The 20,579-nt window shown below is 39.3% G+C and overlaps 1 protein-coding gene across 28 annotated transcripts in view; it reads left to right on the top strand.

Moving 5' to 3' along the window:
* The window catches only part of MYBPC1 (myosin binding protein C1), a 95,610-nt gene that overhangs the window by 39,910 nt on the left and 35,121 nt on the right, over positions 1–20,579 (top strand). For all 28 annotated transcript variants that reach the window (XM_087934923.1, XM_087934921.1, XM_087934919.1 and 25 more), the window contains 6 exons: positions 736–784; positions 5,226–5,282; positions 11,609–11,775; positions 13,409–13,541; positions 17,218–17,342; positions 18,661–18,766. In XM_087934923.1, coding sequence (XP_087791049.1) covers positions 736–784; positions 5,226–5,282; positions 11,609–11,775; positions 13,409–13,541; positions 17,218–17,342; positions 18,661–18,766 — 637 coding nt within the window. The remainder of the gene's footprint in view (positions 1–735; positions 785–5,225; positions 5,283–11,608; positions 11,776–13,408; positions 13,542–17,217; positions 17,343–18,660; positions 18,767–20,579) is intronic.

Genomic DNA, 20,579 nt, shown 5'->3' with positions numbered 1-20,579 from the left:
ACAGGCCATTTCATGGAGCAAAACTCACTTAAAAATTTCTCACTTAACAACAGAAATTTTGGGCTCAATTGTGGTCATAAGTCAAAGACTACATATATATATAATCACAAACCAAATCACTGCAAGTTGAAATTCTTCATCAAAGGTTATTGATTATGTTCTATCACGCAACTGCAGTGCAGGCTAGTAGCGTTTTGTTTAAAACTTCCTATTGTAGGGCTGAGAGAGAATAGCTGACTCCAAATCACCTGGATGGTTTCTATGCCTACCGAAGGCTACAACCTTTGTCTCCCTATTGTTAGTCTTACACTTTAATCAGGGGACCACACATTCTTATTTATCTCTCTGACTTGCTCTCTCTTTGCCTCTTCCCTACATAATTTCCTTGATTATTATATTTGATTATATTGCAGATACAGGTTTGCAAAATTGCTTTCATTTTATGAAGGATCTCTTTTATTACTTTTAATATTTATCATTTCAGGTAAACCATTCTGAATAATGAATTGCAAAGAAGTTTATAATACTGCCAAGAGTTAGATCCTTTTGTCACTTGCCAATAGGATTCTGTTCACCTCTGTGCATACATGATTACTTGAGCTGTACACAGCATTGACTGAACATACCACATTCTAAATCAAATAAATGTCATATATCACACAGTCACTCTCTGCCCAGGTTTTATCCTTGAAAAATGTCAAGAATTAAAACTTTATTTTTTATTTTATTTTTTAGAAACAGGACCTACGCAGTCATTAGATATCCGGTCTGCATTCAAAAGAAGGTAATTTTAAAAGATCTTGAAAACTCCTTCAGTAAAAGGTATTGAAAACATCACACAAGTTACAGTCTCTTTTAACACCCTTTGCAGGAAGTAGATTCAAACAAAGCTAAAATCGGTGGCTACTCTGATTGTCCCCTACAAAACCCTTTACCTGACCTTTTTGTTCCAATATTGGTCACCTTAATTTTAGGTAGAGATCACTACTTCTCTGTTGCTAATATTAGCAGAGAGACATCGTCTGGAGCAGGAAAATTGGAAAGAATTAAAGTCCACATCACTACAACTTCCAGAAACTGCAAAATTCTCTACTGCAATTTGGCAGCAGGAATGCTGCTGTGAGGAAGAAGTTTGTAATTATGGACATGTGGGCTTGTCTGGATGTTTGCTTTTTGTCTGAGAAATGGGAAAGGCTCCAACATCTTAAGCAACTTCAAATTCTTCACGAAGCAATTGAAAAACATGAACTATAAGATCAGATCAAACAGCATGTATGGTAATATAACTCAGAGCTTTTAAATGTTATTAGTGCCTTCTGTAATTATCTGACTGTGAGTTCCACAACTTTTATAGATTTAGGGTGAGAAATTTAGGGGATCTGCTCCAGATATAGAAAGTTCCTATAATCCCCTTTCCTTTGATGTTTTCCACTTCATTGAGTGGCCTCCAGTGAGGCCAGATACTTACACGCAGATTGATACTAAGTCAAGAAAGCAAGAAGAACTAATTCGTTCTGCCAACTAATTTTATATGGTCTTTTTTGACCAACCTTACCTAGATAGACTGGTCACCTTGAACATATTAAATAAAAAAGAACTGGTGACAAGAGTGTAAATCAGTTGTGGATCTTACATTTCCTTCACTTAAGAAGCAGTTGAGAGAAGTGCTTCAGATCCTGACCAGCTGTTACCCATTAGAACAAGATTGTGAGATTTAACCTTACAGACAGCTTAATTAAATGTAAAGTAAAAAACAATCAAGACTCTGACTTGTGAAATGACCTTTTATGGATTAAGATCACTTAGATGCACCACATATAAGGCACCCCATATCTCAGAATTATTCAGACTTAATAGCTTTTTTAAAATATGTTGCCACAAAGAAGACGTATTATTTTTATATATAAAATCACATTAAAATTGCAATTAAATGCAAGTTATAACTAAAGATGGGGAGGAATAGCACAGAGATGGGGAGGAAGGGAAAGCTAAATATTATGAATATTTGAACAAACTAATCCTGATTACATTTTCTATATAGCATTTTACAGTTTTTCAAAGTATTGTTACTTTTGGACTATTTTTTAAAAATTCTGTTCAGTCATGTCTGATTCTTGGAAACTGCCTGGGCAAATCCCTGCACTTTTCTTAGCCAGGTTTTTCAGAAGTTATTTGCCATTGCCTCCTTCTTGGGGCTGAGAGAAAGTTATTGGCCTAAGGTCATCCAGTTGGCTTTGTGCCTAAGGTGCAGTGGTGGGATTCAAAAAATTTTACTACCAGTTCTATGGGCATGGCTTGGTGGGTGTAGCAGAAGAAGGATACTGTAAAATCTCTAGTCAGAGGTGGTATTTGCCGGGTCTCCAAACTACTCAAAATTTCCACTGCCGGTTCTCCAGAACTGGTTAGAACCTGCTGAATACCACCTCTGCTAAGGTGGAACTAGAACTCACAACCTCCTGATTTCTAGCCTCATGACTTCACCACTATTCCAAACTGGCTCTCAGGTATTGGACCACGAGTCTCTTGTTATTATAAATACATCTGAGCAGCTGAATCCTTTGTTGACTATAACTATATTCTATCCAACCCCATGAAGACCTCCTGGCTCCTTTACTCAGTCAGAAGGACTCATACATCTTCAGACATTCAAGCATTTAATTCTGCATGAACTTGAAGCGTCTCTATTTCTTTTTCTGTCCAATATTCAGGTTCTAAGACAAGGATCGTAAGGTTCTAAGAAGATGACTTTGAGGAAAATATTCTGAAACCATTACAAAAACAAAAAGTTTAAACGCAGGCCTTGAATCCTAGAAAGGAGAAAGTTATGTATCAAGAAGAGACTCAGCCTGGCTTTTCCCTGATTCCTTGTGATATAAGAGGGAGGGAAGGGAAAACACACTCACACTTGTATACATTCTTTGAACATAGCCTATCTCAAGAAAGCATAGTTCTAGTTCGAATAGAATAGAATAGAATAGAATAGAATAGAAGAGAATAGAATAGAAGAGAATAGAATAGAATAGAATAACAGAGTTGGAAGGGATCTTGGAGGTCTTCTAGTCCAACCCCCTGCTTAGGCAGGAAACTGTTTTCTGATCTAGACAATCTCAAAGGACAATCTCAAAGGACTGATTGGCATTCATTTTTAATAGGGCAATGCAGTTGAAAAAAAATGCTTTTATAAAATATAAAAAGAGCTTTTATACCCAGCCTCCCAAAAATGATTAATGATATCCTCAACACCATATTAACTTTTCCTATTTTTTTTAAATAAGCAGATATATAAAATTCTGTTTAAGGAAAGTACAAATTGTGATGTCAATTTTTTAAAAAGACATATCTACTCAATTTCATTTGTTCTCCATCTAGCATTATTTCTGGTGACTTTGAGGTTTGATGTTGGAATTGATGTGGTGGAAGAGAAATAAACAGATATCAGAAAAAATGCAGGTTACCTGTACATTGGTACAAAGGAATAGAAAGTTTTAGCTGTGTGATTGATTGATTATATGCCTTCAAGTCAATGTTGACTTTTAGCAGCCACAGAAATACATTTTCTCCTTGACAATCTATCGCTAACCTGGCTTTCAGATCTTCCAAGGATGTCCCCATTGCTGCTGTTACTAAGCCCACCCATTTTATCATTGGTTTTCCTCTTCCTTTTTCTTTCACTTTCCCAGCATTAGAGAGAGCTAAGTCTTCATGTGAAATAGAATAGCCTGGTCTTTTGTGTCTCAAGGTAGAACTTTGGGTTGATCTATTTGTTTGTTTGTTTTTGGATTGTCCATGGTATTCTCAACACCAGATCTCCAAAGTGTCAACACTTTTTCTATGCTGCTTCTTCAAAGTCCAACTTCACTTCCATAGAAGGTCACTGTGAATACCACTGCCTGCATTATTCTGAACTTTGTAGACATAGACATATCCTGGCATATGAATGCCTTTCCATGCTCTTCATGGTTGTTCTGCCAAGTACTAGCCTGTGTTTATTTCTTGACTGCTTATTCATTTACTGTTGATGTTTGGTCCTAAAAGCTTCAATATCTTCTCTGTCAATTCTAAGTATGGCTGTTGTTGTACCTGTTGTCATTAGTTTGGTCCTCTTTAAATTTAATTACTATCTTCTTTAAATTTAATTACTATTTTCACTGTGATTTTTTATTGCTAGAGCTTGCCAATCCTTTGCATTTTCAGCTATCTGAGTAGTGTCATTAGTAAAATGCAGATTATTAACATTTATTCCTCCAGTTTTAAAACCACACTCAACTTTTTCCAATCCAGCTTCCTTAATATATATTCCGTGTATAGGCTGAATAAATATATTTAAGGGAAGAGAGCATAAGGCCTTTTCTTTTCCTATAGCCATGCAATAGGAAGAGATAATTCCCTATTCCCACACAGACAAAAAAACAACAACCTAGCTCCCCCTCCCCCTTTTTTAAATTATACACTGGTTTACGTTTTTTCCCAGTCATTGCCTAAAGAGGTAAGCCTGCTGGTTTCAAGCTCTTGAATTCAGTGCCAAACACATTAAATCCTATTTATAAATATTTCAGTGATAGTGTTAATGCTCAATATGTTCTAAACATCCATTTCTCTATTTTTAACTATCTTTCCCTATGGCTTCCCATCTTTAAAATCATGCAACACATAATGCATGCGAGATAGGATCTCAGATTCTCAGGTTCTCCTTGCTAACTAGTTTTAAAAGAAACTTAACTTATTTCATAGAATTTTGCATTGTTTTGTACAGCACAAATAATAATGCAAGTATTTGATTTACATTAAAGCTGAGTTCAGCATAAGCCCTTTATTTTATTTATTGATGCATTTTTAGGTATGCACACTGGAAGCTGTTAAAAGAAAGCCCTGTGTGCTAACTCACCTTAAAAACACGTTTGTGTTACACAAACACATAACACATTGGGGCAAATTTATGATTCTATTTACAAGAATTTGCCTGAACAGGTATAACCTGGAGCAATGCAAATCTTTGTGTTCACGTTTCACAAGTGCTTGTTACAGAAATTGTAAATCCTGTGAAAAAGAATACAAGTTTGTGTTGACATAATATTTTTCTTTGTGTGTTTGCATATATATTGCATTGGGAGGGCAGCTAGGATATATGCAACATGTGTTGTTTGACTTTCTGCATATTAAATGAAGACTTGATCTTTTTTGTTTGTTTATTTGTTTTTGTTTGTTTGTTTGTTTATTAATAACAGTGGTGAAGGACAAGAGGATGCAGGAGAACTTGACTTTAGTGGTCTCCTGAAACGTAGGTGAGAACCAAGTGATGGAGAAATGTTTATTCAAAATGGTTCAGTTCGTGCACAGAAAATTTCAGGTGTAGAGTTAATACATTCAGAAAATGTTATAACTTTTTCCTTATTTTACAAAAGCTGAGTTCTCAAAAGAACAACGCATGCTTAAATTTAAGTCAGCACATTGACAAGAAACGAGTGAAATCCTAGAATATAATGCTATTTCTTACAGTTGATACCATATTATGCTTTAATAATAACATTGAAGTGTCTCAGATAAGTTAAAGTATAACATTGGATGAGGGTTCTGTGTGTTTTGTCTTGCATGCTTCCCCAACCTCACCCCCACCCCCGTAAGTGGAATGAGAAATTCAAACAAATGATCCTGGTATGGAATTTTTATTTTAAAGAAAATTAAACTGCTCTTGAGAATTTGCTTTCTGCTATAATGCTACAAAATGATTTACTGTGTTCTAATTGTAAATGCTTCCATGGTGTGACTGTAAACTTAAGCATCTCTCTGGAATTTGAGAAGGTATTATAAAACAAGATGCAGGGAAACATTTTTTTTTAAATTAAAATAATCCAAGAAGATGTCAGCTGAGATATGATTAACAATATGAACAAGTCTTCAGACATTTGTTTGTATTTTTATAGTTCTATATGGTTTTGGTTTTCCACACCTTATTCTCCTCAATAGGCTACAAAAACAATAATAGTTAAGGTTCAAGACTGAGATCCCATTTCAAATTTACCCATCTACATGGTGAAAGTGGTACATATAGTTTCCTACAACGTTTCCTTTGTTAATAAAGGAGAGTACTTGTAGTATTAACATCAGACCAAAAATCAAGTAAACAATAACCCAATCAAGGAATTGCCAAAGAAGCCAACAGCAAACAGCCCAAACAAAGAAGCTCCATGACAATTTTGACCAACATTGACAGGGCAAACCATTAGAACATAAACTGAGACCAAACTCCACTCCTTAGTAGCATTGATAATGTTACCTAATTTTGGTAATGAAAGCCTGCAAGAAAACATCCAAGCTCAGAGACCACCAAGGATCCTTCATTTCTTTTATTTTCTTTCTAATGGGATTAGCAATAGAAATAGCTCTTAGACATTTATACTGCTTCATTCTGCTTTACAGGACTCTTTAAGTGGTTTACAGAGTCAGCATGTTTCCCCCAACAATCTGGGTCCTCATTTTACTGACTTTGGAAGGGTGGAAGGCTGAGTCAACCTTCAGCCAGTCAGGATTGAAGGAATCAAACTTCTAGCAATGAGCAGAGTTAGCCTGGAATACTACATTCTAGCCACTGCGCCACCACAGTTTTTATTATATTGTGAGCCATTGGGAGTCACTTGGAGAAGGAGGGTAGATAAATTGAATTATTTTATTTTGTGTTTTACGTTCATGTTGACTGGCTGGATAAGTCCCTGAAGTTTTCTTGACAATTTCAGGAGCCACTTGCCATTGCCTCCTTCCTAGGGATGAGAGAAAGTGACAGGCCCATGATCACCCAGCCAGCTTTGCACCTAAAGCAAAACTAGAATTCACAGCCTGCTGGTTTCTATTCTCGTGCCTTAACTTTATAGGTAGTCTTTGACTTATGACCACAATTGAGCCCAACATTTCTGTTGCTAAATGAGACAGTTGTTAAGTGAACTTTCTTCCATTTTACAACCTTCCTTGCCTCAGTTTTCAAGTGAATCACTGAAGTTTTTAAGTTAGTAACACAGTTTTTTAAGTGAATCTGGCTTCCCCGTTGACTTTGCTTGTCAGGAGGTCACAAAAGGTGATCGCATGACCCCAGGATACTGCAACCATCATCAATATGAGCCAGTTGTCAAATGCCTGAATTTTGATCCCATGACCGTGGAGATGCTGCAATGGTTGTAAGTGTGAAAATTGGTCATAAGTCACTTTTTTCAATGCCGTTGTAACTTTGAATGGTCACTAAACAAACTTGTAAATCGAGAAGTGCCTGTATACCTAAACTGATTCCAACACTGCCTGTTAAATAAAATTAAATAAAACACACATATGGAATAGGCAGTGTTTGATTCTGAACCATAGCAGATACTGTTCTCCAATAAATTATTTAAAAAGGTAAACCCACCTTTTTTTTTTTTATTTGTTCCTGCCAGGTCTTCATTTTTTTCTTTCTCTTTCTCTTTCCATATGTATATTTCATATGCTTGGCTTTACTACTAAGTAATTTTGTGGTTTCCTACTAAGATGCAACTTAATGCATGGAAAACCCTTTCATTGGAGTTTGTGATAGTGTGAAATGATGACTTGGGATAATATTCATTTTGTTGCATATGAATATAAATGTCTCTGTATCAATGTATAGAAATGTATTGCTATGTTGATAGAGTAGTAATGCTTTGACGTGAAACTAAGGTCTTCACTTAAATATTAAAAATGAAACTTCCGTCACCAGGGGTAGGATACCGAAATCAAGAAGAGCATTGAAATAGCCATCTACTTCCGGTCTAAGCATAATCAAATTTTGCTTAAATTAGCTAATTACTTTTTAAAACAGATCTCTAGCAAATGATGCAGTTATCCTCACTTCCTAAAAAATAATTTGTCTAATTTTTAAAATTGATTTATCAATCAATACCCTACTTGAAGCCTTCTTTTCAACTGGCCCATTTCTGGCTTTTCTGAACTTCCGTGAGGCCCATTTCTCACCCTCCCTGAGACTCTTTGCTTGCCCTGCACTTATCTGCATCCAAAATGGGCCATGTGGGGACTCCAGGGAGAGGAGGGGCAGGGTGAGTGGGGTCAGCCAGGAGTGGGATTTTGAGGTTCTCCAAACTTCACAGAATTTTAGGTAGAGGATCTCCTGAACCCCTGAGAATCCTCAGCAGCCTACCCCTGCTTGAAATCCATTGTTGTTCCCTGTCTAACTCCTAGCAGGTGCTAACCATTCATTGAGAATATTCCTGTGCATAGGCATGAGTAGCAATCAATCAGCTTAACTCAGGGATGACAATCTTGCATCATCACATCACGTGACATATTATGAATGTTCCCCCCTTTGCTAAATCGGACACGGGCCATGAGTTTGACAGCCCTGGCTTAACATGGACCTTAACATGTGGACCTGATCTTTTGCATCTGTCATGATGTCAGATTACATTATAGTCTGTGTCAACAATCAATAACCTGGCTATTAGACAAATGCATAACTGCATTTGTGAAATCTGAGCCTTTGCCTTGCATCAAATAGTGGCCAAATTCTAGATTAAACTATCAGTGGTAATGTAATCAACTAAATTTCAAAGGCAGCTGGATATGTATCTAACTGTGTGTGTGTGTGTGTGTGTGTGTGTGTGTGTGTTTCATAGATTTTCACGGGTACAGGTATGTAGGTCTAGGTGGCAACATTGTGTTTCCTGTATTGGAGGCTTTTAGTGCGGCTTGGCTCCAAGTAAACCCCAAAGATAAAATTGACCTGGAAAACCAAGGCATATATAAAGTCCCCTGTGCATCATGCCCTGCCACGTACATTGGAGAGACCAATAGAAGAATAAGTACCCGCCTAGATGAACACAAAAATGTAGTAAAAAGGCTAGAACACACTTCCTCACTAGTCCAACACATGAAAGCCACAGGTCATAGCATCGACTTCAATAGCACCAAAACCCTAGCCACTATAGAAAACTCCAGCTACAGAATTATCAGAGAAGCCATAGAGATTGAAAAAAGACCTGAAAGCATGAATAGAAGAGATGATTCTACCAGACTGTCAATTATCTGGAAACCTGCACTCTCAAACAAAAAAATCTCCACACCACAAGCCAGGCAAACACCTGGGCACAAACAGACTCCCCCTGATACCTCCAGCTCAAACAAACCCCAACTAGGCACCCAAATGAAACCTAGCTTGCTAATAAATGATACCCGTCTGTTTACTCAGAGCCAAGCCACACTAAAAGCCTCCAATACAGGAAACACAATGTTGCCAGCCAATCAAGACAAAAAAATGCTACAAAACAGACAGAAGATATTCAAGCAGAACACAGCAAACTCCAAGACCGATAAACACAGACCAAGACTCCCAACCAATCAGGATGAAGAAAAAACCATTTTGGCACAGCAGTAGGCTAGCACCAAATTTAAAACAGAAAAGGCTGTAAAAGTCTGACTCACAGACAAACACAATACAGAAGCCTGATGATGGCAGATGAGATTCTACCGAAATGTTGCTACAAGTTTAAAAGCACAACTATAATCACGTGGGAAAATACTCGAACAAAGCTGAATACCATATATATAAATACCCACGAAAACTTAAGAAAATATATATATATTATCACACTCTCTGGAGAAAAAAAGATATTAGAAGCTAAGTAGATTTAGAAATTTGGTTGTAATGAATGTGGTTGTAAATGACATTTGAGGATTTTTAAAAAATCTAAATGACTAAAATAGTTTTACACATATTTTAATGACTTCTACTTTTTTTAAACAAAATCAGACTACGCTTAACAAAATATTTTATGGGAAGAGGGAAAAAGCTGCATCACTTGCTAGAGATTTGTCTAAAACAAATGAAAGATCCACCTTGTTATATACCCAACCAGTATTTTCATCTATGAAATAAAATTGAAATAGATGTTCTTTGTTGAACTACTGAACAAATCCTGATGGAAGCATCATCTTTAATTAAATGAAGAGACTGAAAAACACTTTCTTATTATGGTTTGAAAATCAGGATGCATCTTATTATTTACAAAAATAAAGGTGCACATCCTTATCTTGATTCCTGTTGATGGAGGTGGGTGGCTGGCTGGTAGCTTTCATAGCTAGAAAACACAGCCAAAGTAGTGGAATGAAAAAATGCCTCTTGAATGTATGCAAGTTCCACAAGATGCTTATATTTTGATATGACCTTTGGGAAGATACTGCAGTGTTCCATCAAGTCGCCAAGCTCAGCAAATTCTAGTTGTAATAAACAAATAAGCAGTAAATAAAGTCACTATCATAAATGTTAACACCATAATTTAATTGTCCTAATATTTTTAGCTGGTTCCAGTTTTCCAATATATTGAAAAGGTGATTGTGTAGAATTGCAATAGACATTGACTTACTATGTTGTTATATTAAAAGAACATAAGGTTTTTCTGCAATGTGGTATGATAATATCAGCTACAGTCATTCTTACCATCTTTTAAATACAAAATAATCTTTTGAAGTAATAAACAAAAAAGAATTTTTTCCAGTAACTTTTATTTGGAGAAATGTTTATTCCAACACAATGTAATTCATTTCACTTCTCTTTTAATTAGTGTGTAAGATCAGCATAAGATGTATGAATAAGTTTTCATGTTATGAAATTTAATTTTCCTATGTGCAAGTATTGTATCCGAGGACATTTCTTTAAGATGTTCCAATTATATTAGGATCACACTACACTAAAAATTAAGAAGAGTCTAAAATCAATCTTTTGTTGACCTGGTATTATCCAGATGTGTTGGACTTTGACCTCCATGGTGACTTGGAATTCTGGAACATCTAGAAAAACCTCTGGAAAAATTCAGGTTGTAGAAGACTAATTTCAAAGCAAATTTGATGGGCCACTTTTTTTTTACCCTAGGTTAATTTAAGTAAAATTATGTGGTAAAAGTAATCTTGAAATATAGAAACACTAAACTTCAGAATTACACTTCTGATGATACTCAAAAACTATGCCTAATAGACAGAATTCTCCTGAATGTGTCTGCCTTCCATGACGATTTCACCAGTCCATCCTTGCAAAAATCTTAATATGGCAGGGAAAAGCAATCTAATCATGATAGCGATGTCCTTAGAATGAAGGACATCATTAACTAACATCCTTTCTGTAGGTCGGAAAATGACATCTCATTAGGTTTCAGACTAAAATATTAATAGAAGTTTTCCATATTTAATTCCTGACCCAACTAATCCATTTGTTGTTAATCCCAGACACTTTAACATTTCCTGTTTCTAGTATATCTCACAGTTTTCAGACAATGCACAGTGCAGACTTCTAGTTTCATTCTTGTGAAAATGCATAGGTTTCAGTTCAAAGAGCTAACTGAAGATCTGTAATGTACTGCCCACTGAAGACATGGGGTAAGTATGTATCCTGCTATACTCTTCCTTTCTGCTATTAAGATCTTTAACCATATAACCAAACATTTAACCAACCCATTCCTAAGCCTAGCTAAAGCATTTCAGACATAGTCTTCCTTGGATTTGATTTCCAGCTGCGACGTTCACAATATACAAGATCTCATTAATCCAGGCCACATCCCTTTTCTTCTTTCTTTTGTTTTTTTAAACCTTTGTTCCTGATTAGGGAATTTAAACAGGAACCAGAAGAGCCAGAAGTAGACGTGTGGGAACTCCTGAAGAATGCAAATCCCAATGACTATGAGAAGATTGCATTTCAGTATGGAATTACTGACTTGAGGGGTATGCTGAAACGTCTGAAGCGCACTCGGAGGGAAGAAAAGAAGAGTGCAGGTATTAATTGCTTGGGAAAGTTGTATCATTCTTCCCCCAGGAATCCCCTCCCCCCCCAAATCTTCCATTAAAGCAGGGGTGGGATTCTACCAGTTCACACCTATTCACTAGAACCGGCTGTTAACATTCTAAGCAGTTCAGAGAACTGGTTGTTAGAAGAAATTACTGGCCTAATCCTGTAAGGAAGGCAGGAAGGAAACATTCTGCTGTTACTTACAGAAACTGCCTCTCCGTTAACCCTTATTACATTCTTGGTAGGACTAGACTTCCTGTCTCAGGAACTTCTCTGGAGTTTTTTCCCCCTCCTTTGCTGGTACTTTGCTTGTATGGAGTGACCATTCAAAGTTACAATGGCACTGAAAAAAGTGTCTTATGACTATTTTTCACACTTATGACTGTTGCAGGATCCCTGCAGTCATGAGAGGCCAGGCGAGGAGATACGTGCCTCGATGTGACTGATATTGAGTTGGCCACACCCAGCCAATAACATGACCACCAGGCCACATCCACCCGATCACATGACCAGCAAGCCAGGCCCACCAACTAAGCCATGCCCACAGAGCCGGTTGTTAAAAAAAATTGAATCCCACCCCTGCATTAAAGCTTTCAGAAAGGAATTGGTTTTAATTAATCAACTCAATTTCTTTTTACCAAATAAAACAAAGTTGGTCTTCATGTACATCAGGGGTGTCAAACTCATGGCCCAAGGGCCGGATCACAGGATGTTTAGATCTGGCCCGTGGGGCTGCCCTGGAAACAATGAAGGACTTGCCCATGATGCCTCTGCCAGTGAAAATGGAGCTTGGGGGGAGGTCCTCCTGAGCTCCATTTTTGCTGGCAGAGCACTTGGGCCACCACAGGCACCGCTGACATGAGTGATGTTGAGCTGGACATGCCCACCTGGGTCCCCAATAAAATCGAGGTTGACACCCCTGATGTACATTATCAGTTTAAGAATCCAACTCCATTATCAATGACAACTCAACAGTTTCTCCTTCACATATTTCTCTGAATATATGAGAATAAAAGGGAAGTACAGGGCAGATCTATATCATTATCTTAGTATGCTTCCCAAATCTGCCATGGGTCTTTCCCTTTGTTTTCAAACCATTTCGTACTAGACAAAATAGAGTTAAGACTAGATCTCCAGAGCTCCACATATTTGAAATGGAGCTAATTATGTAGAAAGAGGCACTGAAATACCAAAATGTACAATTGCAATAACTTGGGGAAATCGGGATCCTTCCTTCCCTGTCCCTGTCCAAACTGAGTTTTGGGGAGGCAATGTTAATTCATTTTTATCTAGTATAGGACTACTGCATGTAGTGGCTGCAAAAATACAGAAGTGAGGTTGTTTGTTTTTCTTTGCTATAAGATTTGCAGGTCAGATGTGGAAACTCTATTATAATAATACATATACATATACATATATATATATAAATACATATATATATATATATATATATATATATATATATCAAATATATATATATATATATTTGAAAATCACCTATAATTTAGATTTAGATTTTGTGAAGTTTAGATTTTGTGAAGTTAAATATCACATTTTGCTTTCCAAAGTCTTTTTTTTTTCTTTTACTGTCAGTGGCCATTATCTTTTTTCACTCAACAGCCTTTTCTAAGATTCTGGATCCTGCTTATCAAGTGGACAAAGGAGGTAGAGTAAGGTTTGCCGTGGAGCTGGCTGATCCAACAATTGAACTGAAGTGGTATAAAAATGGCCAAGAAATACGACCAAGTGGAAAGTAAGTATGTGCATTGACTTAAGTATGAAGAACCTTTCTTATTCCTATTCTAATAGTGATGTAACCAAGGTTGCCTATTAAGCATTAGAGAAAAGACATTTATGAATAAATGGGCCTAGGGACAAGCCATCTTGGTGGCCTAGGACCATGGCTTTATTTATTTACTACGCAGTTTTAAATTTTATTTATCTATTTGGTTTGATTTGAAATCAGTTTTGACTCCTGGTGATTTTCTGGATGGGTCCATTGAGGTGTGTTTTTTTTTTTTTGCAATATCATGGAAATGGTTTGCCATTGTCTGCTTCTGGGATGTTTTCTCAACTTTCCACACTAAAACTGGAAGAGAGTGACTGGTCCAAAGTCTCTCAGCTGACTTCCATTCTTAAGGGTCTCCTTACTCCTAGTCATCTTGGGCAGTGGTGGGATTCAAATTTTTTTACTACTTGTTCTGTGGGTGTGGCTTGGTGGGTATGGCAGGGGAAGGTTGCTGCAAAATCCCCATTCCCTTCACCAGTCAACTAACCTGCTTTCCAGCTCTGTTGTCCTGTAAAGGGGAACAAAAGAAGATCCAGCCAATCGGCTGGGACTTGGGAGGCAGAGAATAGATGGGGGTGGGGCCAGTCAGAGGTGGTATTTGCCTGTTCTCCGAACTACTCAAACTTTCTGCTACCAGTTCTCCAGAACTGGTCAGAACTGCTGAATACCACCTCTGACCTTAGGTCTCCTTGCTCATAGTTTGCATCTTTTCCACCAGGGGTCTCCAACTCCCAATCCATGGACCGGTACTAGTCCATGGTATGCCAGAAATTGAGCAACACAAATAAGTGAAGCCTCATCTGCAGGATGCAGGCAGCACATGAAACCATGTCCTTTCCGGTCGACGGAAAAATGTCTCTCCACAAAAATGGTCCCTGGTGCCCCAAAAGTTGAGGGCGACTGCACCTACATTACTCTTGCTCCCTATACTTCACTGGCTCTCTCAGCATCATAGATTACCCCAGTCTGGATGACATGGGCAATAATGAGATGATACCATGGCAGCAAAGTAGAATTAATACATTTGGAAGGGATTTTTTAAAATGTTTGTTTAGACAGGTAGTGGTAAGGAGGGTATTTATTTGAGCATGGTTGTGTTAAGCATTTATCTTGAAATCTATAGGAAACTACCTCATTTAGTGTGCAGTTTGCAAGTTAATGTCAATAATCTCTGAGGCCTAGGACTCTGGGGGCTAAACAAATGGTTTGAGAATCATATGCAATCTATTACTTGTTGCTATAGAGAGAAAAATAAACAGGAAGGTATAACTCAAAAGGATAATGGGAAGCAGAGGCTCCTGTAAGCATCTATCCCACTATTTCTTTTAGTAAACCAGCTTTTAATCAAGTAATATTTGAATTTAATTAATATAGTAAATACAGCCACTTTATGACCTTTGCCACCACTAGACTTTACCAGGGAGAAGCCATCCATCGTGGAGACCATCTTGAAGAATATGGACACATATTTAGTGGTCTTCAGTGGATAAATTTAAATTAATTATCTGATAGCTGAATGTGAAATAGAGCAGAATTGGTTGAGGTTAGAGAGCCTCCAAGCTTCATCCTGCGGTACTTTTCTCACATGCAATATTTGAAGCTGGCTATTGTTTGTTTATTTGTTTGTTTTGAACATGTCTAGTGGTCTTCCACAAGACCATAAGACATGTGTTAAAAATGCCCCCTTTCTCTTGTCATCCCATTCTCAGGCTAGTAAGAGAAGATGGGAAGCAGCAGTTCTTTAGCTGCTAATTGATTAGAGAACCAACAGCTAAAGAGCAGTTTCCCCAGATTTCTATTTCTCTATCTTCTCTTGTCACCCATTTCTTTTTCCTAGGAATTGGAAAGATGATAAGAAAAGGGAAAAATTTAAATGCAGAAAAGCAATTCCTTAGCTGTCAGCTCCATAGTCCTTTGGATTGCTTCATGGAATCAGAGAACTGATAAAAAAAACAAAATTAAGAACTATGAGAACTTAGAACTAAAACTGCTTCCTTGCCAGGGCTTCTTTGTGAGCCCTCAATATCTAAGGATCTTCAGCCCAGTCTGCCAAGCATGGCAGAAGTGGGGATATATTGCTCTTTGGGGCAAGGGGAGAGCCTGATTAGAAAGAACCAGGAATCAGAGGTGGCCAATAGGAGAAAAATGGCCTCAGTCATATAACCAGAAATGAGAAATGATTAATAGCAAAACATGACAATAACCTGTTAAAGCATGGCTGCCTACATCTTGAGATTAAATCTACTTGTTGTATTCTTCACTCTCCATGACAAGTGCTTCTAGAGAACTGTAATGTTTGCACCAGTGGTGGTATTCAGCAGGTTCTGACCAGTCTGGACAACTGGTAGCGGAAATTGTGAGTAGTTCAAAGAACCGGCAAATACCACCTCTGACTGGATATTTTACAGTATCCTTTCCTTGCCATATCACCGAGCCACGCCCACAGAACCAGTAATAACAAATTTTGAATCCCACCAACGGTTTGCCCCATATTCTGTGGTATGTTGGTTGATTTCAACACAAGTATTGAGGCGGGGTGAATTCTGGAGAACCAATATGATTAGCTCTGCCTTTAAAAAAATCAGTGAAGATCACTGCAGTAGCTCCTTCTTCTTGTGGAAGTTCTCTCCATCACTGTTAATTAGCAATGAAATCTAGAAGGAGAAAAGAAGCAAGGAAGCAAGATGAGCTAGTTAATAGGACCTGTGAGAAATTAGTTTGAGTGACTAGAACCTCTTTCATTCAGTGTTTAATATTGGATTAAAGGTGGCATAAGGTATAGTCTTCCACTATGTCCTTTAAGTTAACTTTTTGATCCAAGTGCGAAAGAATTTCAACTTCCAAAATACAGTCTGTATCTCTTTCAGTGCTTTCTTCTGGCCTGAATATACTGGCCTGAATATACCAAGTCCAGACTATTGAGCAGCTGCAGGATGGCAATGAGCTTTGGTCATTATTGACCTGAAACAAATGTGAACCAATGACCTTAAGGTGAAAGGCACCATATCCTATTACGTATCCCATGAGCCATATGGCCTACCAGAAATGTTAGCTACTTTGCCCCAGCTATTATTGTACTTTTGAAAATATTTCAAGAGTGAAGGAATGGAACTAGGCTCCTGTTACGGTTATTTCCATCTCCCCCCAGCTAGAGTTTCAGCCACTGTTGTGTTCAGAACTCTTGAAGTTTGTGTTTGCACTGCATGTTTCCCCATGAAAGTTTTAAGGCCAAATGTTAAATCTGTCTTTGCATCAGTCTTGGACCCAAATTCTAAAAAAGCATGTGGAAGTAGAGGAATTTAGTACAAAAAATATCAGCTGGAGAAGAGACAAGGGAATCATTTTTCTCTGGGGGTGGGGGAATCCCTCATTGTTATCAAGACTACAGCAAGAAGGAAAGGGATAAATATACCCACTTCCAAATTGCTACTATGATCCCTAACTGCACACAGCCTATCTATCTACAGTTTAAAAAAGGAACCTGCATGCCAGACACAGTGACCTAATTAGGTAAGTGTTTTTGAATACCTCCTGTTGCATCAATCACTTCACAGTGAAGTACCCACTTAGGATCTGAAGGTTGAAGAATAATTACATCGTCTAATAATTCCAACTTCGTTAATCTGCCATTTTCCCATAGATACATATTTGAACACAAAGGTAATGAGAGAATCCTATTTATCAACAACTGCTCGCTGACAGATGATGCCCGTTATCATGTCACAGCAGGAGATGAGAAATGCTCAACTGAATTGTTTGTTAGAGGTACAGTAATGAATCATTGTTGTTATTTCAAAGCTTCAGTCCATTTCTTTAATACGGTCAAACTGTCAGCCCTGAAGCCATTTTAGGACCATCTTCAGGGCTGCCACAGCAAGGCCAGTTGGAGCTGTGGGAACATGAGGGGGCGGAGATAAAGATAGCTAGGGGTATGTGTAGCCAAAATAACATTCTTTCCCGTGGGAGCCAAGGATGCTCCACCAGGTGTTGGAAAGGCATGGACAGAGGCCAGCCAGAATTGGGACTGTGACCTGATTGGACTATGTGATGGGCATGTGACCTGTGGGCAAGAACTTTGGGTTTTGATTTGAGTGGGGCAAACTTCAGGTCTTTCAGAGTCAGGTTTTCCCCAGTTGTGCCAATATAACATTCCTAATAAATTCATAGTTTGAGGAAACTCCAGGCCTCAGAGTTTTGATTGACTTGGGTCTGTTACTTGGATCCCTGATAAAAACCTCACTTCAATAAATGCCAGTATGTTAGATTTCAGATTAAACACAGGCAAGTTAAATTCAGGTTTATCCCCATTTAACAGACAATCATTTTGCAGACAAATAGGCAAATTTCAGTAAGATCTACAGAGTGCTGTCATTATTGCTGGTTGAATGGGGGAGGATCTTAGAATCCAATGCAAAATGGATCCAAGTGTATAACCCTAAAATTAAATGCCTGATTAGCCTCTGAAATCCCTGAGAACTTCACTTTTCTAGATGGTATATAGGTCTCTCTGATTCAAAGAAAGCTATAGCAAGAGAAACCACCAAATTTCAGAAATGGCTTGTTTTATGAAAGAAGGCGAATATATGTGTCCCAGGATAGGATCCAATCTGAGTCGGTTAATGGGAGCAGAGGTTTTGCTTTCTGAGTTTTTGGACTCATGCTGGAGCCCATCTTCAGATAACTTCTCTCTCTAGCAGTGTGTGCGCTTTTCTGTGTGTGGTATCTATAGTGTCTATTGTAAGTGGCTTTTTTTTTTAAAGAGTCTTAGTGATCACGTTTGCACCATATTCTGTGGTATGTTGGCTGATTTCAACATAAGTTTTGAGACGGGGTGAATTCTGAAGAACAAGTATGATTAGCTCTGCCTTTAAAAAATCAGTGAAGATCACTGCAGTAGTTAACAGGACCTCTGAGAAATTAGTTGAATGACTAGAACCTCTTTAGTTCAGTGTTTAATATTGCATTAAAGGTGGCATAAGTTATAGTGTCTATAGTGTCTGTTATAAGTGGCTTGTTTTTTGTTTTTTTTAAATGAGTCTTTGTAATCATTTGTTCATGATGTGTTTTCTTTTTCTTCCTTCAGAGCCTCCAGTAATAGTGACAAAAGGCCTGGAAGATACCAATGGTTATATTGGTGACAGAATAGAATTATCAGTTGAAGTGTCTGAAGATGATGCAAACGTAAAGTGGTAGGCCACTTACTTCTTTCTTTCATAAATATTTTAAACCTGAGCTGAATTGGATCCTTATGAACCAAACTCATTTATTTAAAAACAAAAAGGTTTTTTAATGCTTGCTAAACAGAAGTCACCAAAGATGACAAACAATTCAGGACCTTGATAACCTTTTACAAAAGCATACAGTACAGAATGAAGACAAATGGAAACTGTCCTGATGAATTTTTTCATCAAGCTTTTCTAAATTACCGTGTTTCTGTAACAATACTGCCTCCACCAATAGGAAGGCCCAGCATGTTTTATCGGCATAAAATCAAATTAAGCCCCTCCCCCCAAATTAAGGCCTATATTAAACATGTGAAATGGTGGGGGAAGGGCAGGGGAGCTTGCCGTTAAGAAGTAATTTTGTTGCATACCCGGATATGGTGCTGCCTGTGTTGACTTTGGAGTTGGTGGGATACTTTGTATCAGGAGACCTTCCTCCACCATTGCTTTCCCTTCTCCCTTGCTGCCGTGGTGTTTAGATCAACGGTTGGCGCAGCCACATGCGTTTGGTGCAGCCACGTGCAGCCCGCCAGGGCTCCTCCCTGCAACCAGAGCCCAGCGAAGACACTCGGCTTCAGGTGCTCCTGTCGCTGCCTTCCCTTTGCCTTCAAAGGAAAAGCCAATTCTTTTAAAAACGACATCCTACTACCGGTATGGACCCTCCGCTCATCCTGCCAGGGCCGCGCCAGAGCCGTGCGGGCTGGGCAGAGCCGGGAAAGCAAGCTGCGGGTGCGCGCCCGCCTGCCAAGCAAAAGAGCCAGGCCGACCTGAGCTTGGCTTCCTTCCCAAGTCCCTCCAGCGCAAACCTGAAGGGGCCACCAGGAGAGGCCACCCAAGGCAGTGATAGCACCCACTCATCCATGGACAGGAGGCAAGGCAACAGCCTGCACCACGTCCTCCTCCAAGCTGAGCCCCACCGAGCCAGTGCCTTTGCCTGATGCCCATTCCGCTGCAGCGTTTGGAGCTGCCAATGCATTTGGAGATGCACCGGGATGGGATGGGCGAGGGGTGGAAAGGACGAGCGGCTTCGGGCTCTCTCCACCAGCCAGGGAAGCAGCGCTGCCATCACCTCACCTCCCTGTCCGTGGACGGGTGGGCGCTATCACTGCCTCGGGCAGCCTCTCCCGGTGGCCCCTTCAGGTTCACGCTGGAGGGACTTGGGAAGGAAGCCAAGCTCAGGTCGGCCCGGCTCTTTTGCTTGGCAGGTGGGCACACACCCATGGCTCGCTTTCCTGGCTCTGCCCAGCCCATACAGCTCTGGTGCGGCCCTGGTGGGATGAGCAGAGGGTCTGGCAGAGAGGCACTCGCTGCCTTGGTGAGAGCTCTGCTGCCGGGAAGGAGGGCCCACCTGTCATCTGCGCTGGGTGCTCCAGGCGAAGCTCTTCATGCTCTGTCCAGTGCCAGGCAGGGATGGCGGCTGGGCACTTCTCCTGAGGTGGGCTGATCCTGCGCTGCAGACCTGGGAGATTCACCTCCCCATGTGGGGTTGGGCTGCCCTCTCGGGCAGGGGAGGCTTTGTTGTAGTAGGGCGTCATTTTTAAAAGAATTGGCTTTACCTTCGAAGGCAAAGGGAAGGGCGGTGACAGGAGTGCCTGAAGCCGAGTGTCTCTGCCGGGCTCCGGTTGCAGGGAGGAGCCCTGGCTAGCTGCACATGGCTATGCCAAACACCGTGGCGTTGCTCTAAATGCCACAGCAGCAAGGGAGAAGGGAAAGCAACGGTGGTGGAAGGTCTCTCGGTACGAAGTGCCCCACCAACGCCGAGGTCAACATCCAAGCTGTC

This window comes from Pseudonaja textilis, chromosome 5 (assembly GCF_049901715.1).
Source record: "Pseudonaja textilis isolate UNSWEBS1 chromosome 5, rPseTex1.2, whole genome shotgun sequence".
Taxonomy (NCBI): Eukaryota; Metazoa; Chordata; class Lepidosauria; order Squamata; family Elapidae; genus Pseudonaja; species Pseudonaja textilis.
This window is presented reverse-complemented; position numbering and strand designations above follow the sequence as displayed.